General features: G+C 41.0%; 2 protein-coding genes across 2 annotated transcripts; both read left to right on the forward strand.

Moving 5' to 3' along the window:
* Window positions 1-1,164: 1,164 nt before the first annotated feature.
* On the forward strand, window positions 1,165-8,845 carry LOC139460313 (uncharacterized). The gene is made up of 3 exons (XM_071241804.1): window positions 1,165-1,378; window positions 2,021-2,156; window positions 8,656-8,845. The coding sequence occupies exons 1-3, from the start codon at window positions 1,165-1,167 to the stop codon at window positions 8,843-8,845; spliced, it is 540 nt and encodes a 179-aa protein (XP_071097905.1).
* Window positions 8,846-9,001: 156 nt separating this feature from the next.
* On the forward strand, window positions 9,002-9,439 carry LOC139460314 (uncharacterized protein DR_0269-like). Its single transcript, XM_071241805.1, has one exon. It carries the CDS (start codon window positions 9,002-9,004, stop codon window positions 9,437-9,439), a length of 438 nt encoding a protein of 145 aa, XP_071097906.1.
* Window positions 9,440-26,881: the final 17,442 nt, after the last annotated feature.

The raw sequence follows: 26,881 nt of genomic DNA on the forward strand, positions 1-26,881 counted from the left end.
AATTCCAAAATATCTGCAACCAAGCTAATCTACAAGAGATAGAAAATAGTGACCCAGAAATCTACTGCCAAAACTTAACAGACTACATAATTAACGCAGCCAAAACCTCAATCCCCTTTAAAAAAACCAATAAAACAGGCAGGCCCTCTGTACCCTGGTGGAACGAGGAAATAGAACTAACTAGACGAAAACGTAAAACAGCCTTCAATAGAGCCAAACGTGATCAAAACCACATACCAGTAGCTCACCAACTAAACCACCAGGTCCAAAACCTAGTTAAAATAGCCAAAACCAGAGATTGGAAAAAAATCTGCGAGGGACTAAATAACCGCACAGATGCCAGAACGGTCTGGCGTACAATTCACGCCGTTAGAGGCCTAAAACGTCATAAAAAACACCTAACATAAACAACTCAACCAATCCCATCGAATAAGCAAACAACCTAGCAAATCACTTCTCAGCCATAAGCAGTAACAACAACTTCAGTGATAAATTCCAACAAAAACTCAAAGCAGAAGCCAAACCTATCAAAGAACCAAATAATGATAACCTCGAAATTAACCAACCCTACTCAATGGAAGAACTTAACTACGTACTCCTAAATAGGAAAAAGGGAACAGCCCCAGGTCTAGACTAAACTTCCTACTAAATAATCACCCCCCCCCCCCCCCCCCCCCCCCACCGAACAGGATATCAAAACAGGACAACTTAACAAACAATACACAACAGGCATCTTCCTGGATTTTTCAAAAGCATTTGATATGGTATGGCACAACGGGCTAATCCAAAAACTAAAAAAAAATAGGACTAAAAGGTCAAATCGGTAACTACATCCAAGACTTTCTAAAAAAACGCAAAATTACAGTGGGTAGAGACCAGGCCTTGTCGGACCAGTGTCCCTTAGAAAGTGGCAACCCCCAAGGCAGTATTCTTAGCCCCACACTTTTTAACATAATGATTAACGATCTCTTTGAGGGCTTATCCCCTAAAATAAACACTTCCAAATTTGCGGATGACGGCGCCCTCCGGATCCGCTCCAAAAGTATTCTAACATCCCAAGATCTACTCCAAAAATCCCTAAACAAAATTCAGCAATGGGCAGATAAATGGGGCTTCTCCCTTAACTCTGAAAAAACTACAGGAATAGTATTTAAACATAAAAATATGAGACAGGCCACCCCTATCCTCAAACTAAACAGCAAACCAATTAAGTTCCAAAAACAAACTAAGTTCCTAGGCCTAATTTTCGACGAACATCTCTCATGGGATGCTCACGTCCAAAACCTATTCACCAAATGCAGCAAAGACTTAAACACACTAAGATGTCTAACCGGCTCCAACTGGGGTGCCTCTAAAGATACCCTCCTCACTCTCTATACATCCCTAATTAGATCCAAATTAGATTAAGGCTGTGCCATCTTCGACACTCTAAACGAAACCTTAACCAAAAAGCTAGACTCAATACAATATCAGGCTCTCAAACTAGTCACACGTACCCAGCATGGCACCTCCTACACTTCACTACAGGCCCTAACAGGAGAAATGCCACTAAATCTACGTAGGCAACACCTAACCTTAAACTTCTGGGCCGCGTCCCAATCAAACCCCCTCATTCAAAACCTTCTAAACCAAAACATACGCCCTCAAAACCAGGCTCTAACCAGGAAACACCCTCTACTTACTCCGATATCCCAACGAATAACCAACTACCTAAACGAACACCCAATAGGAAACCAAAAACAAAACTGTAAACAATCAAATATATTCACCCCAAAACTTAAAATCCCCAAAATAGACATAGCTCTAGCAAACTCAATAAATAAGCAAATTGATCCAAACATAGCTAAATCCACCACACTAGCTTACATACATCAAAACTGGCCAAACTGGTGTCACATCTACGCAGACGGATCCTCTGATCCGATCACTAACCGCACAGGTTTCGGAGTCCACATCACACAACCAAATAGGAATACGCAATCTTTTCGACTCCCAAACAACCAATCCATCTTCACTGCAGAGCTAATGGGCATTGCCACAGCCCTCCATAACCAGCACACTAAAAACCATAAAAACATCCTCATACTCACAGACTCACTGAGTGGACTTCAGGCCCTCCAAAACAAAAACACCAAAAATCGCCCTAAACTCATAAAGCAAATACTCAAAAGCGTTAATAACTTAACAGAGGCAGGCAAGCAAATAGTATTCATCTGGATCCCAGCCCACGTGGGGAGCTCTTCAAAGTCAAACAGTTGATGGTAGAATTCCATGGGGATTGCGGTGATAGAGATTATTGCATTATGGACCTTGAAGATCTTAAAGGATATCCATGATGTTGGCTTCAGAAAGTTCTATGTCCACAAAAACAACAAGTGTGGGTTTAGATCTGTTCTACTTCCTGTCTTGAGAACAACGTGCTGTGAAGTTCATTATGTAAATATCAATCCGGAAGTACGTTCATAATAATTGCACCTCCATTGATTGTCCAGCTGAATGAAGATGACCTATAAATAATCAAGTGTGAACTAGACAAACCAGTCGTGTTATGAAGACACTTATCATTCCGTAAAAAGAACCTCAATGTTTATTCTGTAAAGTGACAACATTTGTCATGTCAGAGTGTAACCATTAAATAACCACTTACAACTATGCTTTAGTCGACATTTTGCTTTTATTATTATTGATAAGTTATAGGTTTGTTAATTTTATCAAAGTTCTCAAATCAATGCAGCTATAGGTTATTAAGCAAAACTATATTTTAGCCACTGGTGCCTCAAGATACGCTCAACTTTTCGCGATCACCCTGATATCATGACAATTTGATAGAAAATCACAAGCAAATGCTTTTGACATAGCCGGAATCGTTCAGAGATTTCTTATGATTTTTTAAAAGGTTTGTGTCACTTGTATTTGCTCAGACAACTGTGAAAAGGGGTCCTTCATCTTTGGCATCTAAATGTCCAAAACGCCATACTCAGTGAGCGCCAGATGACAACCTACACACTTCGTTTGTGTACCGGCAAGGATGCAGACAGACTTTGAACTGAATACAAAGACTGACTTTTTCAATTATAGCCAAGCGAGAGAATCCACGGGTGCTGTAATACATCCAGCGAGCAACGTCCTAGCCTTTCCTTCAGACTGGAGGACCAAGTTCGACAAGGCCAGAAAGTCTCAATCCAGTACAGTAAACTACAGATATAACAAACTCAAAGGGACTACTAATTTTAGGTCGTTATAACCGTAGTTCATAAAAAGGATATATACAGCATAACTACAGCAAATAGTCGGGACCAAAAAGTAAGTTCGTTATATCAGTCAGTTCGTTATAAGCCTGTTCGTTATAACCGTAGTTTACTGTACTTTCATGCTGTAGGACATTTATTATGGATGATTATGTATAAAGAGACTTGAAGGTTTTCGCAACATCCTATGCAGGTACTAAACATACATCACTGTTCCCATTTCTTTTCAGAGGAGACGCGTCTGATTGGCTTATCGTACTCATTTGTGTTCAACAAATCTGCTAAACCTTGAATACACGGAACATAACGTCGTCAGTAGTTGCAGTTGCAGCAATAGTAGATGCTGTTGGGGAAGCGTTAATATCATCAGAGGTAGAAGTAGCAGTAGCATAATTAGTAGACGCTGTGGTAGCAGCATTAACATCACCAGCGGTAGAAGTTGTTGTAGCATTAATTGTAGACACCGTAGTGGTAGTGTTAACATCATCAGAGGTAGAAGTAGCAGTAGCATAAATAGTAGATGCTGTGGTAGTAGCTTTAACATCACCAGCGGTAGAAGTTGTAGTAGCATTAATTGTAGACACTGTAGTAGTAGCTTTAACATCATCAGAGGTAGAAGTAGCAGTAGCATAAACAGTAGACGCTGTGGCAGTAGCGTTAACATCATCAGCGGTTGTAGTAACATCAGCATTAAAAGTAGTGGTCGTGGCAGTAGCGTTAACATCATCAGCGGTTGAAGTAACAGCAGCATTAATAGTAGTGGTCGTGGCAGTAGCGTTAACATCATCAGTGGTAGAAGTAACAGCAGCATTACTAGTAGTGGTCGTGGCAGTAGCGTTAACATCATCAGTGGTAGAAGTAACAGCAGCATTACTAGTAGTGGTCGTGGCAGTAGCGTTAACATCATCAGTGGTTCAAGCAACAGCAGTATTACTAGTAGTGGTCGTGTCAGTAGCGTTAACATTATCAGTGATAGAAGTGGCATTAGCATTAATAGTAGTGGTCATGGCAGTAGCGTTAACATCATCAGTGATAGAAGTGGCATTAGCATTACTAGTAGTGGTCATGGCAGTAGCGTTAACATCATCAGTGGTTCAAGCAACAGCAGCATTACTAGTAGTGGTCGTGGCAGTAGCGTTAACATCATCAGCGGTTGAAGCAACAGCAGCATTACTAGTAGTGGTCGTGGCAGTAGCGTTAACATCATCAGCGGTAGAAGTAACAGCAGCACTACTAGTAGTGGTCGTGGCAGTAGTGTTAACATTATCAGTGATAGAAGTAGTAGTAGCATTAATAGTAGACACCGTATTGGCAGTGTTGCCATCATAAGAGGTAGAAGTGGCATTAGCATTAATAGTAGACGCCAGAGTAGGAGCTTTAACATCATCGGAGGTAGAAGTAGCAGTAGCATAAATAGTAAACGCTGTGGTAGCAGCATTAACATCATCAGCAGTAGAAGTAACAGAACATTAAAAGCAGTTGTCGTGGCAGTAGCGTTAACATCATCAGTGGTTGAAGTAACAGCAGCATTAATAGTAGTGGTCATGGCAGTAGCGTTAACATTATCAGTGATAGAAGTGGCATTAGCATTACTAGCAGTGGTCGTGGCAGTAGCGTTAACATTATCAGTGATAGAAATGGCATTAGCATTAATAGTAGTGGTCGTGACAGTAGCATCAGCGGTAGCATTTAACATTGTGATGGAAATAACAGCACAACAACAATTAAAGAATCTATTTTGAAAAGATCAACTAATTCAATCATAATCTTCGCAGTTTGTGTGCCATACTCGTTAGATACTGATTATACTATCTAAGTACAAGCTGTACAGTCAGTGCTATTTGTTGATGTATGTACGTACATTTTATGATCGATATTATTCATATCAACGTTTCCGTTGGTGTTCATTGTAAAGCCAGCTCGACATTAAGAAGCCGGCCTCAACAGAGATCAATGTTAAGACCAATTAATATAAGATACATGTGATAAGTCGAGCTTGGCTGATGGCGAAAGATGAAGGCTTTCATTCGTTTGTGAGTGAGTGAGTGAGTGAGTGAGTGAGTTGGGTTTAACGCCGCTTTTAACATTATTCCAGTTATATCACGGCGTGTCAGCTTAATGTGGGAGGAAAGCCCGAAGTGATGCAGGTCTCAGACGTTTACGACTTCGGTGAAACCCACGAGCACGGGTATGGTGCTGACAAACCTAGAAACATAATCAGGGCGAACCGGGATTCGAACCCACAATCATAGGTTTCTGGCGTGACTAAGGGACGCAACTCTGCACAGCGAATCGCGGCGCCTTAGACGACTGGGCCACCCGTGCCCCCCATTCGTTTGTGACTCTCAATAATTATGTGAACAATGTTATGTGTCGATTTCAATATTGAAACAATATGTTAAACAAGAAACCTGTACATAAAAGAACTTAGTGTCAAACCAATAAACAACCAACAAATGGTTTACAATTAATAATTGTATGACAAAAGTAATTAGGTTTACAAATCAATACAAATTACTGCACAGCAATTACAATGGCAATACACAATAGAGTTGGTAGTACAATATTCAATGACAATATATAATATGGTGGCAGTGGTCAGTACCGAATACAAAAAATACAGTGGTAATAGTTACATTAAGTGAGAATAATATATTCATCCAGCGGCGACAGTCGTCAAGCTTCCGAAATGGGCAAAGCAGAGAATCAGGGATGATGCGTGATCCTCACACGAAAGCTGATGTTTTATGTGATGAACTGTGTGGGAGATGAGTGAACACGCTCTTGTCCCGTCTAGCTTCCGAAATGGGCAAATCAGAGAATCAGGGATGATGCGTGATCCTTGCACGAAAGTTGATGTTTGATGTGATGAAATGTGTAGGAGATGAGTAAACATGCTCTTGTCCCTTCAAGCTTCCGAAATGGGAAAAGCAGAGAATCAGGGATGATGCGTGATCCTCGCACGAAAGCTGATGTTTGATATTATGAATTGTGTCGGAGATGAGTTAACACGCTCTTGTCCCGTCAAGCTTCCAAAATGGGCAAAGCAGAAAATCAGGGATGATGCGTGATCCTCGCACGAAAGCTGATGTTTGATGTTTGGGGCGAAGGACCTCACGACAAGTAACTCCCCACGTTAATATAGTTCGTTTTAAATAATTAAGGTTTGTTTTTTTATATAGATTATTTTGTTATTGTAACCATAGTTGTGTTGGCAGATAGTAAAGTAGGCGATCTCCTGGCCAAATAATCACAAACAGCTGTGGGGGCTGAGACTGATGACGTACATTTTATTGGTAGTACGAATGTACGTATGTACTTAGTTCAAACTGAAACAATGAAAGTACAACATAAGCAAATATAACATAGAAATAAATATATACAATCCGTTATAGTTACTCTTTAAATTTCTACAATATGCATATCACTTCCATTAAATGAATAGCATTTACTTTACATTACACAATACATCAGACGTATCCGTACAATACATCAATACACAGATACAAAATATATTAATATGATAATAAAGTGATAACGAATATACTGTAAGAATTACAAATCACTGCCACGAATATTTATACAATATCTAATATAAGATGACATTTCATATCAGAAAGGTGAAACCTGAACTGGTAATACCGGTAACAATGATTGCACGGTGAACGTTGCCACTGATAAATCTGCATAATAAAGAAATACAATTGCAGAATACTATATACAAGTGATATCCTATGGTAAAATAGTGTATGAAATATATAGTACAACAGCCACTCATATCAGACATACAACACTCATAGACCTGCACTTACCAACATACATCAAGCATACAGACATACATTTACTTTCCATTACTGTACAGAGGGGGTTTATAATACTTAGTTTATATATATATATTTAGGTTTCGTGTTTAATACTGTTTAATACAGATAATAATAACTCACTGAACTGTGAGTTCATCAAGAACTATAAATATATACAAGATGCATTATGTTTCTTATAAATGAAATTAAGAATGCATTCTACAATATATTTTATTTCTAATCGCAATAATTAGAAACCATCCATATACAACATCATAAAATAAATAATCAACTAACCTTAAGTATGAATAAATTCCTTCAAATATCCAAATCCTCACATGATAAGAAATGAATGCGGCGCTGAGTATATGGTCTTGAGTGGTGAAAGTAGCAACTGATTTTGTAAAATTCAACATCTAAACATTGCTGTAGCTTACCAAAATGGTTCCAAATAAATACTTAGTTTATATATATATTTAGGTTTCGTGTTTAATACTGTTTAATACAGATAATAATAACTCACTGAACTGTGAGTTCATCAAGAACTATAAATATATACAAGATGCATTATGTTTCTTATAAATGTGGCATCCTTCCACCCACGTTGTCGTGACGTAGTCCATGAAGGCTGCGACCTTGGGACCCGCGGGACTGTCAGCGATGGCTTGGAGCCAGACGTCGTCAACCTTGTCCAAGGGAAGCAGAGGCTGCGGCTCTTCTCACCAGTCGTCGCACTTCATCATCGTTCTTGTAGTCTGCAGGCAGCAACAACGCAGTTCCAATACTTCTTCCCACGGACCGTTTTCTTACAACGAAACTTGAATCCCTCATAAAACAAGTGCTGACCACCTCGCACGGTATCAACCGTGACACTCGAACTTGTGCATTAGCCATTTTGGACATAGATAAATAAGTTGCAATCTTTATATATACCATCAAATACATACTGTATGTATTCTTAAGAAACTCCTCTCCTCTCCTCTCCTCTCCTCTCCTCTCCTCTCCTCTCCTCTCCTCTCCTCTCCTCTCCTCTCCTCTCCTCTCCTCTCCCCTCCCCTCCCCTCCCCTCCCCTCCCCTCCCCTCCCCTCCCCTCCTCTCCTCTCCTCTCCTCTCCTCTCCTCTCCTCTCCTTTGTTTGAACAGCACGGGCGCTAATCTAAACTACGGTAATCCGGGTTTTTTATAGCCATTACTCATTTCTCGCTTTCGTGGGACAAATACCCCAACTTGGGTTTTCGCTTTACTGATACTAGGGAAAATTGGATTTTCGCTAACCCGGCACGACACCGCTGTAGCTTGGCCTATCAACAAGACAATAGACTAGGCCGGGACGCTGGGGAAAAGAGTGCTGTAAGTCAAAAGCATGCAGTGTGACAATCAGTGGAAGTTAGACTGAGAGATAGCTTACTTAATGTTCCAGAGCTATGGGATGAATGTTTAAGGTATAATATACTAAGGTATAAAACATGACTAATATTATAAACCTCCGGTGACGTCATCCTATTGTTTTCCAGTCGGGTTAAATCTCATAAACAGGGATGTTGTAATGACCCGTGGATTTTATAGGGTATTCAAGTCATATTTGCTATATAATGTGTTATGAGGGAATTTAGGAGGGAGGAAGAGCGGGGATTTAGGAGGGAGGAAGAGAGGATTGAGGAGGGGGAAGAGAGGGGATGTAGGAGGGAGGAAGAGAGGGATCTAGGAGAGGAAGAGAGGGGTCTAAGAGGGAGGAAGAGTGGATCTAGAACGGAGAAAGAGAGTGGATTTAGGATGGAGGAAGAGAGGATCTAGGAGTGAGGAAGAGTGGGGATGTAGGAGGGAGGAAGAGAGGATCTAGGAGGGAAGAAGAGAGGATCTAGAACGGAGAAAGAGAGTGGATTTAGGATGGAGGAAGAGAGGATCTAGGAGGGAGGAAGAGAGAGGATCTAGGAGGAAGGAAGAGAGAGGATGATTTACTGGGGGGAAGAGAGGGGATTTAGGAGGGAGGAAGATGGGGAACCTAGGAGGGAGGAAAAGCGGGGATTTAGAAGGGAGAAAGAGCGGGGATTTAGGAGGGAGAAAGAGAGGGGATTTAGGAGGGAGGAACAGAGGGAATGTAGGAGGGAGAGATTTGGAATTAGGAGGAGGAAGAGCGGGTATTTATTATGGAGGAAGAGACGGGATTTAGGATTGAGGAAGAGCGGGTATTTAGGAGGGAGGAAGAGAGGGAACCTAGGAGGGAGGAAGAGCGGGTATTTAGGAGGGAGGAAGAGAGGGGACCTAGGAAGGAGGAAGAGAGGGGACATAGGAGGGAGGAAGAGACGGGATTTAGGAGGGAGGAAGAGAGGGGACCAAGGAGGGAGGAAGAGAGGGGACATAGGAGGGAGGAAGAGCGGGGATTCATGAGGGAGGAATAGCGGTGGCCTAGGAGGTAGTATACTGACTCCGAGTCGACCAGTCCTTGTTTTAACCCCTTAATGCCGAGCGCCAGACAGGGTAACAACAAGTACCATTTTTTAACGTCTTTTGGTATGACGCGGCCGGGGATCGAACCCGGGACCTTCCGATCTCCGAGCGGACGCTCTACCAGTAGACCACAGAGGCGGTCTCGGATGGAGGGAGTTAGGAGGGACAAGTAAAACAAAATGACATGAAACACAATACAGAATATCTCGTCCAAACTCCAAACATCGATAAAGCAACAGTTCGTCAAACCCAGCCGCAGCTGAAGCAACTCAGGTTACACAGGCACATCGATGTAATACAAGAAACTAATTATATATATTGCAGTTAATAATTTGTATCTAAATATGCCACGTTATGCAAACTTGGCCCTGACATGAAGCTGTACCGGTAACAATGATTGCACGGTGAACGTTGCCACTGATAAATCTGCATAATAAAGAAATACAATTGCAGAATACTATATACAAGTGATATCCTATGGTAAAATAGTGTATAAAAATATATAGTACAACAGCCACTCATATCAGACATACAACACTCATACACCTGCACTTACCAACATACATCAAGCATACAGACATACATTTACTTTCCATTACTGTACAGAGGGGGTTTATAATACTTAGTTTATATATATATTTAGGTTTTGTGTTTAATACTGTTTAATACAGATAATAATAACTCACTGAACTGTGAGTTCATCAAGAACTATAAATATATACAAGATGCATTATGTTTCTTATAAATGAAATTAAGAATGCATTCTACAATATATTTTATTTCTAATCGCAATAATTAGAAACCATCCATATACAACATCATAAAATAAATAATCAACTAACCTTAAGTATGAATAAATTCCTTCAAATATCCAAATCCTCACATGATAAGAAATGAATGCGGCGCTGAGTATATGGTCTTGAGTGGTGAAAGTAGCAACTGATTTTGTAAAATTCAACATCTAAACATTGCTGTAGCTTACCAAAATGGTTCCAGATCTCAGGTCCGAATTGGCATCCTTCCACCCACGTTGTCGTGACGTAGTCCATGAAGGCTGCGACCTTGGGACCCGCGGGACTGTCAGCGATGGCTTGGAGCCAGACGTCGTCAACCTTGTCCAAGGGAAGCAGAGGCTGCGGCTCTTCTCACCAGTCGTCGCACTTCATCATCGTTCTTGTAGTCTGCAGGCAGCAACAACGCAGTTCCAATACTTCTTCCCACGGACCGTTTTCTTACAACGAAACTTGAATCCCTCATAAAACAAGTGCTGACCACCTCGCACGGTATCAACCGTGACACTCGAACTTGTGCATTAGCCATTTTGGACATAGATAAATAAGTTGCAATCTTTATATATACCATCAAATACATACTGTATGTATTCTTAAGAAACTCCTCTCCTCTCCTCTCCTCTCCTCTCCTCTCCTCTCCTCTCCTCTCCTCTCCTCTCCTTTGTTTGAACAGCACGGGCGCTAATCTAAACTACGGTAATCCGGGTTTTTTATAGCCATTACTCATTTCTCGCTTTCGTGGGACAAATACCCCAACTTGGGTTTTCGCTTTACTGATACTAGGGAAAATTGGATTTTCGCTAACCCGGCACGACACCGCTGTAGCTTGGCCTATCAACAAGACAATAGACTAGGCCGGGACGCTGGGGAAAAGAGTGCTGTAAGTCAAAAGCATGCAGTGTGACAATCAGTGGAAGTAAGACTGAGAGATAGCTTACTTAATGTTACAGAGCTATGGGATGAATGTTTAAGGTATAATATACTAAGGTATAAAACATGACTAATATTATAAACCTCCGGTGACGTCATCCTATTGTTCTCCAGTCGGGTTAAATCTCATAAACAGGGACGTTGTAATGACTCGGGGATTTTATAGGGTATTCAAGTCATATTTGCTATATAATGTGTTATGATATCCCAGGGATTTTATATAATGTCCTGGGTATTTTATTAATATAACTTCCGTTCACATTGTAACCTGTAATGAAATGTAAAATCAAATGACAAATGGTTTCTTTATATTCCCAAGGATCGAACCCAGTGAGTGTACCACAAGGCTGCAGAGGTGTTGATAAGCCTCACTGCTTTTTAGAATGTCCTTTTCAAGATCCGTACGCCAGCAACAGATATTTTACGCCCGTTTCCTAAGGTTCATGGAAAGTATATTCGAAACATAAAAATGTTGATAAATGTTGTTTTAAGGTTCATAATCGGTTTATAAGTTAAATAAAACACTTCCCCTCGGGTTGTTATGATATTTAAAACACTTTCCCTCGGCACATCCCTCGGGATGTGGGTTTTAAATATCATAACAACCATCAGACATGTTTTGTCCAATACATATATTCTTATAATGTAAATATCGTAATAAACTAATTAGTTAAAATGGTAACACTGTGGCAGTTACAGGTTTTGTTTAACTGTCAACTAACCAGTAATATACCAGTAGTATATAGTGTATATAATACATAGTGTAGTTAGTATTAGTATTAATATTAACATTAGTTATTTGTGTCAGTATTAGTATATAGTGTAAATAATAGATACTGTAGTTAGTATTAGCATTAGTATTATTATTAATATTAGTATTTAGTATTAGTACTTAATATTAGTATTTAGTATTAGTATTTAGTATTAGTTTGCAGTATGGGTTTTAGGGATTTTAATGAAGATTTGATACAATTCCTTTTAACTTAGTTATGCTTGGGTCAGTCACTACCCTATCAGCTCCTTTGTGTCAGTCAGGGCAAATGTTCTGGTTGAGTGGTTGACCCTATTGTTTTCCTTAGGGTCAGCTTTGCATGCTTTTTAACCCTCACTTGCACCTCAGTCACTACACAGACAAGTCACTGACAGGCGACAGCAAGTGGGCACTTTTTAAAGATTTTGTAAAGTCAAGGTATGTTTCCAATTTAATACTCAATCATATATAAATCTATCTTTTCATAAATAAGATTATATAAATAGGTGTATGTTAAATAAGGTATTTGTTATGATGTGTGTGAGTTAGTCAATGTCTGATTCTCCTGGACAGAGTGTTGTTTGACTATGTTTATGAGGCTATTTTCATATATGTGTTAAATGTATTGTAAGTGTGTGGACATTTATGATAGTTTTAGGATGTTTAGTCATTTATTGTGTTTTATGGTAGTGCTGTGTTCAGATCTGTAAATATGTATAAACAATAGCACTGATTTGATAATAATGTCCACACGCGCAAGAGCATTGTGTAAGGAAGCTAGTTTTATTGTACATTTAGAATAACTTCCATATTTATAGGTACTTTGATGTCACGGTAGCCCTGACCATGTAGTCGTGACAGACTAAAGTGTCACCTACACCTAGAGGCCATACTTCTGGTATGTTTATTTATCACCACATGTAAATATATATTATTATTATGATGTTTATCTATTGATCACGTTTTACACCACCTAAGAAGTATTTTGATTTGATGTATGCATATACTATATGTATGTATAATGTAATTCTAATGATCTAGCATGTTAGGACGTATACATATCCTCTATATATGTATAAGGTAATCCTGATGAAGCATCATGTTCTCATTTTAATTGTCATGATTTACAAGATTCTTATTGAGTGTTATTGTGCATTTCAGGGTGTGAAAGAAAGGGTATACCACTCGTCATCTAATAAACGAATCACACCCGTAGCTGTGTTTTTGACATCATTTATCGATGCACACACATAATTCTGCTACAAAATGGAGCCCCCAGTGAGGACCTTGATGATTGAGTGTGGATCTGACGACTACATGTTGGAATGAACAGGGGTGGTTTGCCCGGGATGCCATAGTGCTTGAATAGTTGATTAATTCAGCCTTTCACGTTATCTAATATACGTATTGTCATATAGGCCTACGCGTTATCATGTTTATCGTGGCATGATTAGTGACTCTTGATGGTGACATTCGTGAAATATATGTTCGGACTATTCGTTGTAAGTACGTGGAAACGAGATGCTTGGCCACTTTCACAGATCGCGGGATCCCCTTGACGCGCCGTGTTGTCGTGATTTGCAAATATACCGGTGATCACTGATTGTGTTGTTTATTTAATTTGATCCATTTGAAATATATTTCCTGTTGTTTTCATGCTTTGGTATACCATGGTTTATTATAGTCATGCCGGCATATTCAATCTCAGTTTCAAGTTTAGAGTGAATGAATCTTGTGTTGTGAGGGAGAGTAAATAAATTATTAACTTTCATTCCAAAGAAACATAAACCTAACTTACCCTAAAGTTACGTAAATACTTATACCTTCACCTATATAGGCTAGTAGGTTTCCTTATTGTTTTTTTCATTGACAACAGACAGAATAGATGACCTGAACAGACAATAGAGCACGTATTAATCACTCACCCTGCATACTAACATTTGCTATTTAGTAATTTAGTACTGTTTTGGGTCATGTACTTCTAATAGGATTAATGTTTTATAGTTTGACCTTAGTTATTGGTTAGTCAGTGGGGTTGAACACAAATAGGATATATATCACAGTACAGTATCATATTCATTCAGTATTATTGGTGTTATGTTTAACCTTGTAGTAGTTAGCCATGAAGTAACTTAGTCACATTAAGTAATTAAAGTTACTTAGTCCTATACAGTTACTTAGTACTACTAATACCTACCTTAGATTGTGTTTCCGTTTCAGGTATCATACAATAAGTACAATGTGTTGCTGTCACAGGTATAACTGCATTACACTTCCTTAACCACAAGGGGGTGGTGAGGTGAAGTAATTGCTGTTATTAAGTGACAGTGTAATGGTGTGATAGTTCATTAAGAGGTGGTATTATCGGGTCAGAAAAGGTAACTTTTGAAACTGCTTTCACCTAAACTGTTCTATACTTACACTGTACAATGTACTTTGCTTTATAGTTGGACGACAACTGTATTTACTTAAACCAATTTAAACCAAAATTAAACCATCTAATTCAATTTAAACCCAAACCGTATACACATACACACTGTGCGTCTACAAAACGACAGTTGTAACTGTTTTTCACTGTACGTTTATAAAACGACAGTTGTATCCGTTCTACACTTAGAATGGTTTTCAGTTTGTTTTAGTTGTTTACTCTGATAGTCATTGTGAACAATTCATTCCGAGTCTTGGACGAATATTTATTTATAAGGATGGAACTCACCGGTGATGAATTGAAGAATATTGTCCTGGCTTTCAAGAAGTTAGGTGTTAAACCCAAAGCAGACACCCCAGAGGACTTTGCAACATGGATGAATGAATACTCTGCAGTCGAATCAGAGAAGGAATCCAAGGAGGGAATAGCCCAAGCTACAGCTCCACAGCCACCATCAGGCATGCCTACCTACATGTATCAGAAGTTCCCCAGACTTCCAAATTTCAGCGGTGACAAATCCGGCAAAGATACATCTTATGAAGTCTGGAGATACCATGTAGATTGTCTCATTAACAACAAGGTTTATTCCTCTGAAGCTAAGGACCAAGCTATAAGGGATTCTTTAAAGGGGGAGGCGGCCAAGATTGCCGTTCACATGCAACCAGATGCCAGCACCACTGACTTACTTAGGAAGTTCAAAAGCGTGTTTGGTGTCGTGGAGAGGAGAGAGTGCAGTATGGCACTCTTCTACAGCGCTCGGCAGGAAGAGAAAGAGGATGTATCTGTATGGAGTTGTAGACTAGAGGAACTTCTTACAAGGGCCATGAGGGATAACTCCATCACGTATGAGACACGGGATGAGATGCTCCATAATATGCTGTGGACGGGGCTTAAACCCTCTTTGAAAAATATATCTGGCCACAAGTTTGACAGCATCCATAACTTTGTGGACTTACTGGAAGCACTACGTGAAATCGAGGCAGATCAACATAGCGCCACATCAGCTAGCCAACAGAAACAGGCCTGTACCGCCAAGAGAGCCATGGAGTCTGAACCAGAATGGAAGAAGGAAATGTCTGATATGAAGACTATCCTACACCAACTTACTACAGACATGGTCGACATGAAAAACCAAAGAGGACAGAGTTGGAGAACATCCCAGGACCATCGACAAGTGCCAAGGGGAGATAACCAGTGGAGGAGTCGACAGCCCTCCAACTATTCTAACCCAAGACCAGAAGGCCATTCTGAATATTCGCCTTATTCATCCCAACGAGCAGGAAGTGAAGCAGCTGATCCAGAGTGTTGGCGATGTGGACAGAGAGGCCATTACCAGTATGGATGCCGAGTGAGACTCGAACACAGTCGTCGTGGGAGGACTTTAAACTCATGCAGGCCTATGGGCAGGGGCAAGCCATAGGTCCTTCAAGACAGCCCAGGAACAGGGTTCCTGAGGGATTAGTTGGGAATACGAATGAGGTTGATTTATATATGGGAGATACACAGGTCAGATCATTGTTGGATACAGGAGCATCAGTATCTTTGGTGTCTAGGTCCTTCTACAATTCTCATCTCTCAAGTATTCCTATTGAGCCCTTAGGAGATCTATTGGATATCGAATGCGCGGATGGCGAAACATTACCTTACGATGGTTTCATTGAGGTCAAGGTCAATGCAATAGGTTCTGGTACTAGTGAAGCTATTCCTTGTTTGTTACTGGTGGTACCAGATACACAGTACAATGGGAAAGTGCCTGTGCTATTAGGAACCAATGTGCTTACCCACTTCTTGAAGGATTGCAAGGTACGACATGGTGCCAGATTCTTGCAGCATGCCAACCTAATAACGCCTTGGTACCTTGCTTTTAGAACCATTACTTTATGTGAGAAGAACTTGGAGAAGAATGACTGGAGACTTGGACTAGTATACAACGCTGAAGGTTCCAGAGTTACCATACCAGCCAACAGCCGTGCGGTGCTTAGAGGCCACGTTACCAAAGGAGTTAGATGTCCAAGAGTTTGTGCCCTTTTACAGCCAACAAACAGTTCATCCATTCCTACAGATTTGGACATAGCCCCTACGATTATTGATTATGACAGCAGTTATCCTGGATACATAGACGTGCATATTGCTAATGTTACCACACGAACTGTTGTGATACAACCGAGAGCGATTCTTTGTGAACTCCAACCAGTTACTTTACAACATCCATCCATTGGCAAGCCATTTGAAGGAGTTGCATTGACAGAGCAAGTTGAGATTGAACACAGTACCCTAACACCAGAGGAGTTTGAGAGAGGGATACAAGTCATCATGAAGTTTCGTGATATATTCTCAAAAGGTGAAGAGGACATAGGCCATTCAGATGCTGTCAAGCATAGGATAGATCTGGTTGATGATGTCCCCTTTAAACAGCGACACCGGCGTATACCACCTGCCATGTATGATGAAGTCCGGACACACCTTCAACAACTCTTATCTGCTGGAGTGATACGACATTCTCATAGCCCATGGGCATCGAATGTTGTATTAGCACGGAAGAAGTCAGGCCAGCTGAGGATGTGTGTCGACTTCAGACAGCTAAATCGTAAGACCATCAAGGATTCCTATGCTCTTCCCCGGATTGAAGAACTCTTGGATTGTCTCAGAGGGATGAAATATTACAGTGTCCTGGACATGAAGAGTGGTTACCACCAGGTTGAGTTGGAGGAGGACCATAAGCAGCGTACAGCATTCACAGTTGGACCTCTTGGATTCTTTGAATACCATCGTATGCCATTTGGTTTGTGCAATGCACCGGCGACTTACCAACGTGTAATGGAACAGTGTCTCGTTGGATTACATCTTGATATATGTTTAATCTATCTTGACGATCTGATTATCTTTTCAAAAACATTTGAGGAACATCTGGAGCGACTGGAACGTGTCCTACAGAGATTGGGGGAATGTGGTTTGAAGCTAGCCCCAAAGAAATGCCAATTCTTCAAAAGACGAGTGAAATATGTGGGATATATAGTATCTGAAGATGGCATTGAGGCAGATCCAGAAAAGATAAACAAGATTCAGGACTGGCCCACACCTTGCACACCAGAAGACGTCAGAAAATTCCTTGGATTTGCTGGTTACTATAGGAAGTTTGTGAGGAACTTTTCCACAATTGCCAAGCCTCTTTCAGAACTAATGCCAAAGATTCATCGAAAGAAATCTCACATTCCAAAGAGGGAGCAAGTTCAGTGGCAGTGGGGACCGACTCAAGAGAGTGCCTTTCAAGAACTCAAGACGTGTCTATCTACACCTCCGGTTCTTGGTTATGTGGATTATTCTCTCCCCTTTGAACTGCACACAGATGCCAGCAGTCATGGTCTTGGAGCAGTGCTATACCAGCAACAGAATGGACAGCCAAGAGTGCTTGCTTATGCCAGCAGGGGACTTAGCAAGTCAGAGCGCCACTATTCTGCCCACAAGCTTGAGTTTTTGTGCTTGAAATGGTCCATTTGTGAGAAGTTCCATGATTATCTTTATGGACAGAACTTCACTGTACTGACGGATAACAATCCACTCACTTATATCCTCACTAGTGCCAAGCTGGATGCCACCGGACACAGATGGTTAGCTGCCCTTGCATCGTACAACTTTGACATCAAATACAGAGCAGGAAAAGCCAATGTCGATGCTGACATACTATCTAGGCTGCCAGAGTCCAGTGAAGTAAACGAGAAAGTGGATGTGATTTCTCAAGACTCCGTACATGCTATTTGTGGCACGATTTTACCTACAAATCTGTTGGAATGTGTTTGTTTTTCAGCAGATGCTCTGCCTGATGAAGAACTAAACATCACTGAAGAAACCTGTTCCATCAATGCTACAGACTGGCGGAGAGCCCAAACAAGAGATCCAGCTCTAGACATTATTATGACCCATCTCAGGAATCGGACAAGACCACATTACACAGACTACACTGGAAACACAGAGATGATTACTTTATTGAAGAGATTTGACCACTTCAAGCTGAAGAGAGGTGTGCTCTACCGAGTAATCCATGACAATGGAGAGGTACAAGAACAGTTAGTGCTACCAACAAGATGCCGTAAAGGAGCGCTGCATAGTCTTCATGACAATGTGGGTCACCCTGGTCGAGATCGAACATCTTCATTGATAAAAACAAGATTCTACTGGCCAGGGATGACAAAGGATATAGAGGGACATGTACAGAATTGTGAACGGTGTACTAGACGCAAGACTACCCCAGGAAGAGCCCCATTAGTGAACATACAAACATCACAACCTCTGGAATTAGTCTGTATGGACTTTTTGACACTGGAACCATCCAAGGGCGGACAACAACATATTCTTGTAGTCACCGATCACTTCACCAGATATGCACAGGCGTATCCAACCAGAAATATGACTGCCAAGACCACTGCTGATGTATTCTTTCACAACTTTGTGGTACATTATGGATTACCTGTGCGTATTCATTCAGATCAAGGTGCCAACTTGAAGGAGCTCTTATGAAAGAACTGTGTATGTTGACCAACATGCAGAAGTCTCGCACTACGCCCTATCATGCCATGGGTAATGGCATGTGCGAACGGTTCAACAGGACACTTCTCAACATGCTTGGGACACTTGACCCAGAGAGCAAGAAGGATTGGAAGAGCCACGTTGGACCTTTGGTACATGCATACAACAGCACCAGGCATGAGGCTACAAATTATTCACCATTCTATCTGATGTTTGGGAGAGCTCCAAGATTACCAGTAGACTTGGCATTTGGTTTAGACATTGAGCCAGAGAAGTCGAGATCCATGTCTAAATACATCAGGAACCTCAAGGACAATCTACAACAGGCTTATGAACTGGCATCTGCCAATGCTAAGAGGTCTCAGACAAGGCACAAGTCAAATTACGACTACCGAGCGAGAGCAACCCAACTGGAAATTGCAGATAGGGTATTGGTGAAAAAGGTGGCATTTGATGGGAAACATAAACTGTCAGACAAGTGGGAGGAGGATGTGTATATAGTAATTAAACAGCCAAATCCCAGCATTCCAGTTTATGTTGTACAGAAAGAGCGTGGAGATGGAAAAACCCGTACACTCCATAGGAATCTGCTTTTGCCCATCAGTTCCTTACCATTGGAGACACCGATTCCTAAGCCAAGACACTCAGACAGGACACTGCTTGGACCATCCCCCAAGGAAGACAGGAGTCCCTTGTCTGACGAAGATCAGGACCAGGAAGAAGAAACAGATGACATCACCATTGTTGTTTCTCTTGACCCATCAGACCCGTCAGTGTCAACTGATAATCCAGATGACAGGCCGACTGAGGGAGAAGCACAAGACAGTGCTGTTCTGGATTAGGTCGTGACAGGAGAAGAGGAAGTGGTAGATGCTGCTGAAGATGTCCACAGCTCTGATGCTCAAGGAATGGAGCAGGATGCAGACTCTTCACAGAACGAACCACAGACTCCTGAAGACGGTCCTGGTGACACACAGACCCAACCCAAGGTCGCAGTCCCACCTATACCAGCACCAAGGAGATCTACCAGAGAGAGAACAAGACCAGCATGGCAGACCAGAGGAGATTATGTAATGTCTGCATTATCTCCATCATCATCATCACCATCACCATCATCAGACTGGCTTGGTCGTGCAGAGTACCTCAGCTCCCTAATGGCTAAGGGTGTATTTGCAGGCAGATCAGAGAAGGCACTGGATGCGTTGGTCAACTTGGTAGCTGGTAAGCAAGAATGACGAGGACGTCATTAAACAGGGAGGGGAAGTGTGTGGCAGTTACAGGTTTTGTTTAACTGTCAACTAACCAGTAATATACCAGTAGTATATAGTGTATATAATACATAGTGTAGTTAGTATTAGTATTAATATTAACATTAGTTATTTGTGTCAGTATTAGTATATAGTGTAAATAATAGATACTGTAGTTAGTATTAGCATTAGTATTATTATTAATATTAGTATTTAGTATTAGTACTTAATATTAGTATTTAGTATCAGTATTTAGTATTAGTTTGCAGTATGGGTTTTAGGGATTTTAATGAAGATTTGATACAATTCCTTTTAACTTAGTTATGCTTGGGTCAGTCACTACCCTATCAGCTCCTTTGTGTCAGTCAGGGCAAATGTTCTGGTTGAGTGGTTGACCCTATTGTTTTCCTTAGGGTCAGCTTTGCATGCTTTTTAACCCTCACTTGCACCTCAGTCACTACACAGACAAGTCACTGACAGGCGACAGCAAGTGGGCACTTTTTAAAGATTTTGTAAAGTCAAGGTATGTTTCCAATTTAATACTCAATCATATATAAATCTATCTTTTCATAAATAAGATTATATAAATAGGTGTATGTTAAATAAGGTATTTGTTATGATGTGTGTGAGTTAGTCAATGTCTGATTCTCCTGGACAGAGTGTTGTTTGACTATGTTTATGAGGCTATTTTCATATATGTGTTAAATGTATTGTAAGTGTGTGGACATTTATGATAGTTTTAGGATGTTTAGTCATTTATTGTGTTTTATGGTAGTGCTGTGTTCAGATCTGTAAATATGTATAAACAATAGCACTGATTTGATAATAATGTCCACACGCGCAAGAGCATTGTGTAAGGAAGCTAGTTTTATTGTACATTTAGAATAACTTCCATATTTATAGGTACTTTGATGTCACGGTAGCCCTGACCATGTAGTCGTGACAGACTAAAGTGTCACCTACACCTAGAGGCCATACTTCTGGTATGTTTATTTATCACCACATGTAAATATATATTATTATTATGATGTTTATCTATTGATCACGTTTTACACCACCTAAGAAGTATTTTGATTTGATGTATGCATATACTATATGTATGTATAATGTAATTCTAATGATCTAGCATGTTAGGACGTATACATATCCTCTATATATGTATAAGGTAATCCTGATGAAGCATCATGTTCTCATTTTAATTGTCATGATTTACAAGATTCTTATTGAGTGTTATTGTGCATTTCAGGGTGTGAAAGAAAGGGTATACCACTCGTCATCTAATAAACGAATCACACCCGTAGCTGTGTTTTTGACATCATTTATCGATGCACACACATAATTCTGCTACAAAATGGAGCCCCCAGTGAGGACCTTGATGATTGAGTGTGGATCTGACGACTACATGTTGGAATGAACAGGGGTGGTTTGCCCGGGATGCCATAGTGCTTGAATAGTTGATTAATTCAGCCTTTCACGTTATCTAATATACGTATTGTCATATAGGCCTACGCGTTATCATGTTTATCGTGGCATGATTAGTGACTCTTGATGGTGACATTCGTGAAATATATGTTCGGACTATTCGTTGTAAGTACGTGGAAACGAGATGCTTGGCCACTTTCACAGATCGCGGGATCCCCTTGACGCGCCGTGTTGTCGTGATTTGCAAATATACCGGTGATCACTGATTGTGTTGTTTATTTAATTTGATCCATTTGAAATATATTTCCTGTTGTTTTCATGCTTTGGTATACCATGGTTTATTATAGTCATGCCGGCATATTCAATCTCAGTTTCAAGTTTAGAGTGAATGAATCTTGTGTTGTGAGGGAGAGTAAATAAATTATTAACTTTCATTCCAAAGAAACATAAACCTAACTTACCCTAAAGTTACGTAAATACTTATACCTTCACCTATATAGGCTAGTAGGTTTCCTTATTGTTTTTTTCATTGACAACAGACAGAATAGATGACCTGAACAGACAATAGAGCACGTATTAATCACTCACCCTGCATACTAACATTTGCTATTTAGTAATTTAGTACTGTTTTGGGTCATGTACTTCTAATAGGATTAATGTTTTATAGTTTGACCTTAGTTATTGGTTAGTCAGTGGGGTTGAACACAAATAGGATATATATCACAGTACAGTATCATATTCATTCAGTATTATTGGTGTTATGTTTAACCTTGTAGTAGTTAGCCATGAAGTAACTTAGTCACATTAAGTAATTAAAGTTACTTAGTCCTATACAGTTACTTAGTACTACTAATACCTACCTTAGATTGTGTTTCCGTTTCAGGTATCATACAATAAGTACAATGTGTTGCTGTCACAGGTATAACTGCATTACACTTCCTTAACCACAAGGGGGTGGTGAGGTGAAGTAATTGCTGTTATTAAGTGACAGTGTAATGGTGTGATAGTTCATTAAGAGGTGGTATTATCGGGTCAGAAAAGGTAACTTTTGAAACTGCTTTCACCTAAACTGTTCTATACTTACACTGTACAATGTACTTTGCTTTATAGTTGGACGACAACTGTATTTACTTAAACCAATTTAAACCAAAATTAAACCATCTAATTCAATTTAAACCCAAACCGTATACACATACACACTGTGCGTCTACAAAACGACAGTTGTAACTGTTTTTCACTGTACGTTTATAAAACGACAGTTGTATCCGTTCTACACTTAGAATGGTTTTCAGTTTGTTTTAGTTGTTTACTCTGATAGTCATTGTGAACAATTCATTCCGAGTCTTGGACGAATATTTATTTTTAAGGATGGAACTCACCGGTGATGAATTGAAGAATATTGTCCTGGCTTTCAAGAAGTTAGGTGTTAAACCCAAAGCAGACACCCCAGAGGACTTTGCAACATGGATGAATGAATACTCTGCAGTCGAATCAGAGAAGGAATCCAAGGAGGGAATAGCCCAAGCTACAGCTCCACAGCCACCATCAGGCATGCCTACCTACATGTATCAGAAGTTCCCCAGACTTCCAAATTTCAGCGGTGACAAATCCGGCAAAGATACATCTTATGAAGTCTGGAGATACCATGTAGATTGTCTCATTAACAACAAGGTTTATTCCTCTGAAGCTAAGGACCAAGCTATAAGGGATTCTTTAAAGGGGGAGGCGGCCAAGATTGCCGTTCACATGCAACCAGATGCCAGCACCACTGACTTACTTAGGAAGTTCAAAAGCGTGTTTGGTGTCGTGGAGAGGAGAGAGTGCAGTATGGCACTCTTCTACAGCGCTCGGCAGGAAGAGAAAGAGGATGTATCTGTATGGAGTTGTAGACTAGAGGAACTTCTTACAAGGGCCATGAGGGATAACTCCATCACGTATGAGACACGGGATGAGATGCTCCATAATATGCTGTGGACGGGGCTTAAACCCTCTTTGAAAAATATATCTGGCCACAAGTTTGACAGCATCCATAACTTTGTGGACTTACTGGAAGCACTACGTGAAATCGAGGCAGATCAACATAGCGCCACATCAGCTAGCCAACAGAAACAGGCCTGTACCGCCAAGAGAGCCATGGAGTCTGAACCAGAATGGAAGAAGGAAATGTCTGATATGAAGACTATCCTACACCAACTTACTACAGACATGGCCGACATGAAAAACCAAAGAGGACAGAGTTGGAGAACATCCCAGGACCATCGACAAGTGCCAAGGGGAGATAACCAGTGGAGGAGTCGACAGCCCTCCAACTATTCTAACCCAAGACCAGAAGGCCATTCTGAATATTCGCCTTATTCATCCCAACGAGCAGGAAGTGAAGCAGCTGATCCAGAGTGTTGGCGATGTGGACAGAGAGGCCATTACCAGTATGGATGCCGAGTGAGACTCGAACACAGTCGTCGTGGGAGGACTTTAAACTCATGCAGGCCTATGGGCAGGGGCAAGCCATAGGTCCTTCAAGACAGCCCAGGAACAGGGTTCCTGAGGGATTAGTTGGGAATACGAATGAGGTTGATTTATATATGGGAGATACACAGGTCAGATCATTGTTGGATACAGGAGCATCAGTATCTTTGGTGTCTAGGTCCTTCTACAATTCTCATCTCTCAAGTATTCCTATTGAGCCCTTAGGAGATCTATTGGATATCGAATGCGCGGATGGCGAAACATTACCTTACGATGGTTTCATTGAGGTCAAGGTCAATGCAATAGGTTCTGGTACTAGTGAAGCTATTCCTTGTTTGTTACTGGTGGTACCAGATACACAGTACAATGGGAAAGTGCCTGTGCTATTAGGAACCAATGTGCTTACCCACTTCTTGAAGGATTGCAAGGTACGACATGGTGCCAGATTCTTGCAGCATGCCAACCTAATAACGCCTTGGTACCTTGCTTTTAGAACCATTACTTTATGTGAGAAGAACTTGGAGAAGAATGACTGGAGACTTGGACTAGTATACAACGCTGAAGGTTCCAGAGTTACCATACCAGCCAACAGCCGTGCGGTGCTTAGAGGCCACGTTACCAAAGGAGTTAGATGTCCAAGAGTTTGTGCCCTTTTACAGCCAACAAACAGTTCATCCATTCCTACAGATTTGGACATAGCCCCTACGATTATTGATTATGACAGCAGTTATCCTGGATACATAGACGTGCATATTGCTAATGTTACCACACGAACTGTTGTGATACAACCGAGAGCGATTCTTTGTGAACTCCAACCAGTTACTTTACAACATCCATCCATTGGCAAGCCATTTGAAGGAGTTGCATTGACAGAGCAAGTTGAGATTGAACACAGTACCCTAACACCAGAGGAGTTTGAGAGAGGGATACAAGTCATCATGAAGTTTCGTGATATATTCTCAAAAGGTGAAGAGGACATAGGCCATTCAGATGCTGTCAAGCATAGGATAGATCTGGTTGATGATGTCCCCTTTAAACAGCGACACCGGCGTATACCACCTGCCATGTATGATGAAGTCCGGACACACCTTCAACAACTCTTATCTGCTGGAGTGATACGACATTCTCATAGCCCATGGGCATCGAATGTTGTATTAGCACGGAAGAAGTCAGGCCAGCTGAGGATGTGTGTCGACTTCAGACAGCTAAATCGTAAGACCATCAAGGATTCCTATGCTCTTCCCCGGATTGAAGAACTCTTGGATTGTCTCAGAGGGATGAAATATTACAGTGTCCTGGACATGAAGAGTGGTTACCACCAGGTTGAGTTGGAGGAGGACCATAAGCAGCGTACAGCATTCACAGTTGGACCTCTTGGATTCTTTGAATACCATCGTATGCCATTTGGTTTGTGCAATGCACCGGCGACTTACCAACGTGTAATGGAACAGTGTCTCGTTGGATTACATCTTGATATATGTTTAATCTATCTTGACGATCTGATTATCTTTTCAAAAACATTTGAGGAACATCTGGAGCGACTGGAACGTGTCCTACAGAGATTGAGGGAATGTGGTTTGAAGCTAGCCCCAAAGAAATGCCAATTCTTCAAAAGACGAGTGAAATATGTGGGATATATAGTATCTGAAGATGGCATTGAGGCAGATCCAGAAAAGATAAACAAGATTCAGGACTGGCCCACACCTTGCACACCAGAAGACGTCAGAAAATTCCTTGGATTTGCTGGTTACTATAGGAAGTTTGTGAGGAACTTTTCCACAATTGCCAAGCCTCTTTCAGAACTAATGCCAAAGATTCATCGAAAGAAATCTCACATTCCAAAGAGGGAGCAAGTTCAGTGGCAGTGGGGACCGACTCAAGAGAGTGCCTTTCAAGAACTCAAGACGTGTCTATCTACACCTCCGGTTCTTGGTTATGTGGATTATTCTCTCCCCTTTGAACTGCACACAGATGCCAGCAGTCATGGTCTTGGAGCAGTGCTATACCAGCAACAGAATGGAAAGCCAAGAGTGCTTGCTTATGCCAGCAGGGGACTTAGCAAGTCAGAGCGCCACTATTCTGCCCACAAGCTTGAGTTTTTGTGCTTGAAATGGTCCATTTGTGAGAAGTTCCATGATTATCTTTATGGACAGAACTTCACTGTACTGACGGATAACAATCCACTCACTTATATCCTCACTAGTGCCAAGCTGGATGCCACCGGACACAGATGGTTAGCTGCCCTTGCATCGTACAACTTTGACATCAAATACAGAGCAGGAAAAGCCAATGTCGATGCTGACATACTATCTAGGCTGCCAGAGTCCAGTGAAGTAAACGAGAAAGTGGATGTGATTTCTCAAGACTCCGTACATGCTATTTGTGGCACGATTTTACCTACAAATCTGTTGGAATGTGTTTGTTTTTCAGCAGATGCTCTGCCTGATGAAGAACTAAACATCACTGAAGAAACCTGTTCCATCAATGCTACAGACTGGCGGAGAGCCCAAACAAGAGATCCAGCTCTAGACATTATTATGACCCATCTCAGGAATCGGACAAGACCACATTACACAGACTACACTGGAAACACAGAGATGATTACTTTATTGAAGAGATTTGACCACTTCAAGCTGAAGAGAGGTGTGCTCTACCGAGTAATCCATGACAATGGAGAGGTACAAGAACAGTTAGTGCTACCAACAAGATGCCGTAAAGGAGCGCTGCATAGTCTTCATGACAATGTGGGTCACCCTGGTCGAGATCGAACATCTTCATTGATAAAAACAAGATTCTACTGGCCAGGGATGACAAAGGATATAG

The sequence above is a fragment of the Haliotis cracherodii genome, unplaced genomic scaffold (assembly GCF_022045235.1).
Source record: "Haliotis cracherodii isolate W230 unplaced genomic scaffold, xgHalCrac1.p SCAF_14, whole genome shotgun sequence".
Lineage (NCBI taxonomy): Eukaryota > Metazoa > Mollusca > Gastropoda > Lepetellida > Haliotidae > Haliotis > Haliotis cracherodii.

What these genes read in the sequence shown, in the direction of transcription:
- LOC139460313 (XM_071241804.1), top strand. Translation starts at nt 1,165, where the DNA reads ATGAGACAGGCCACCCCTATCCTCAAACTAAACAGCAAACCAATTAAG. An exon ending in TACCCTCCTCACTCTCTATA is followed by an intron (nt 1,379 to 2,020) that starts CATCCCTAATTA and finishes TCTTCACTGCAG; the next exon opens with AGCTAATGGGCATTGCCACA. An exon ending in AATCGCCCTAAACTCATAAA is followed by an intron (nt 2,157 to 8,655) that starts GCAAATACTCAA and finishes ATGTGTTATGAG; the next exon opens with GGAATTTAGGAGGGAGGAAG.
- LOC139460314 (XM_071241805.1), top strand. Translation starts at nt 9,002, where the DNA reads ATGATTTACTGGGGGGAAGAGAGGGGATTTAGGAGGGAGGAAGATGGG.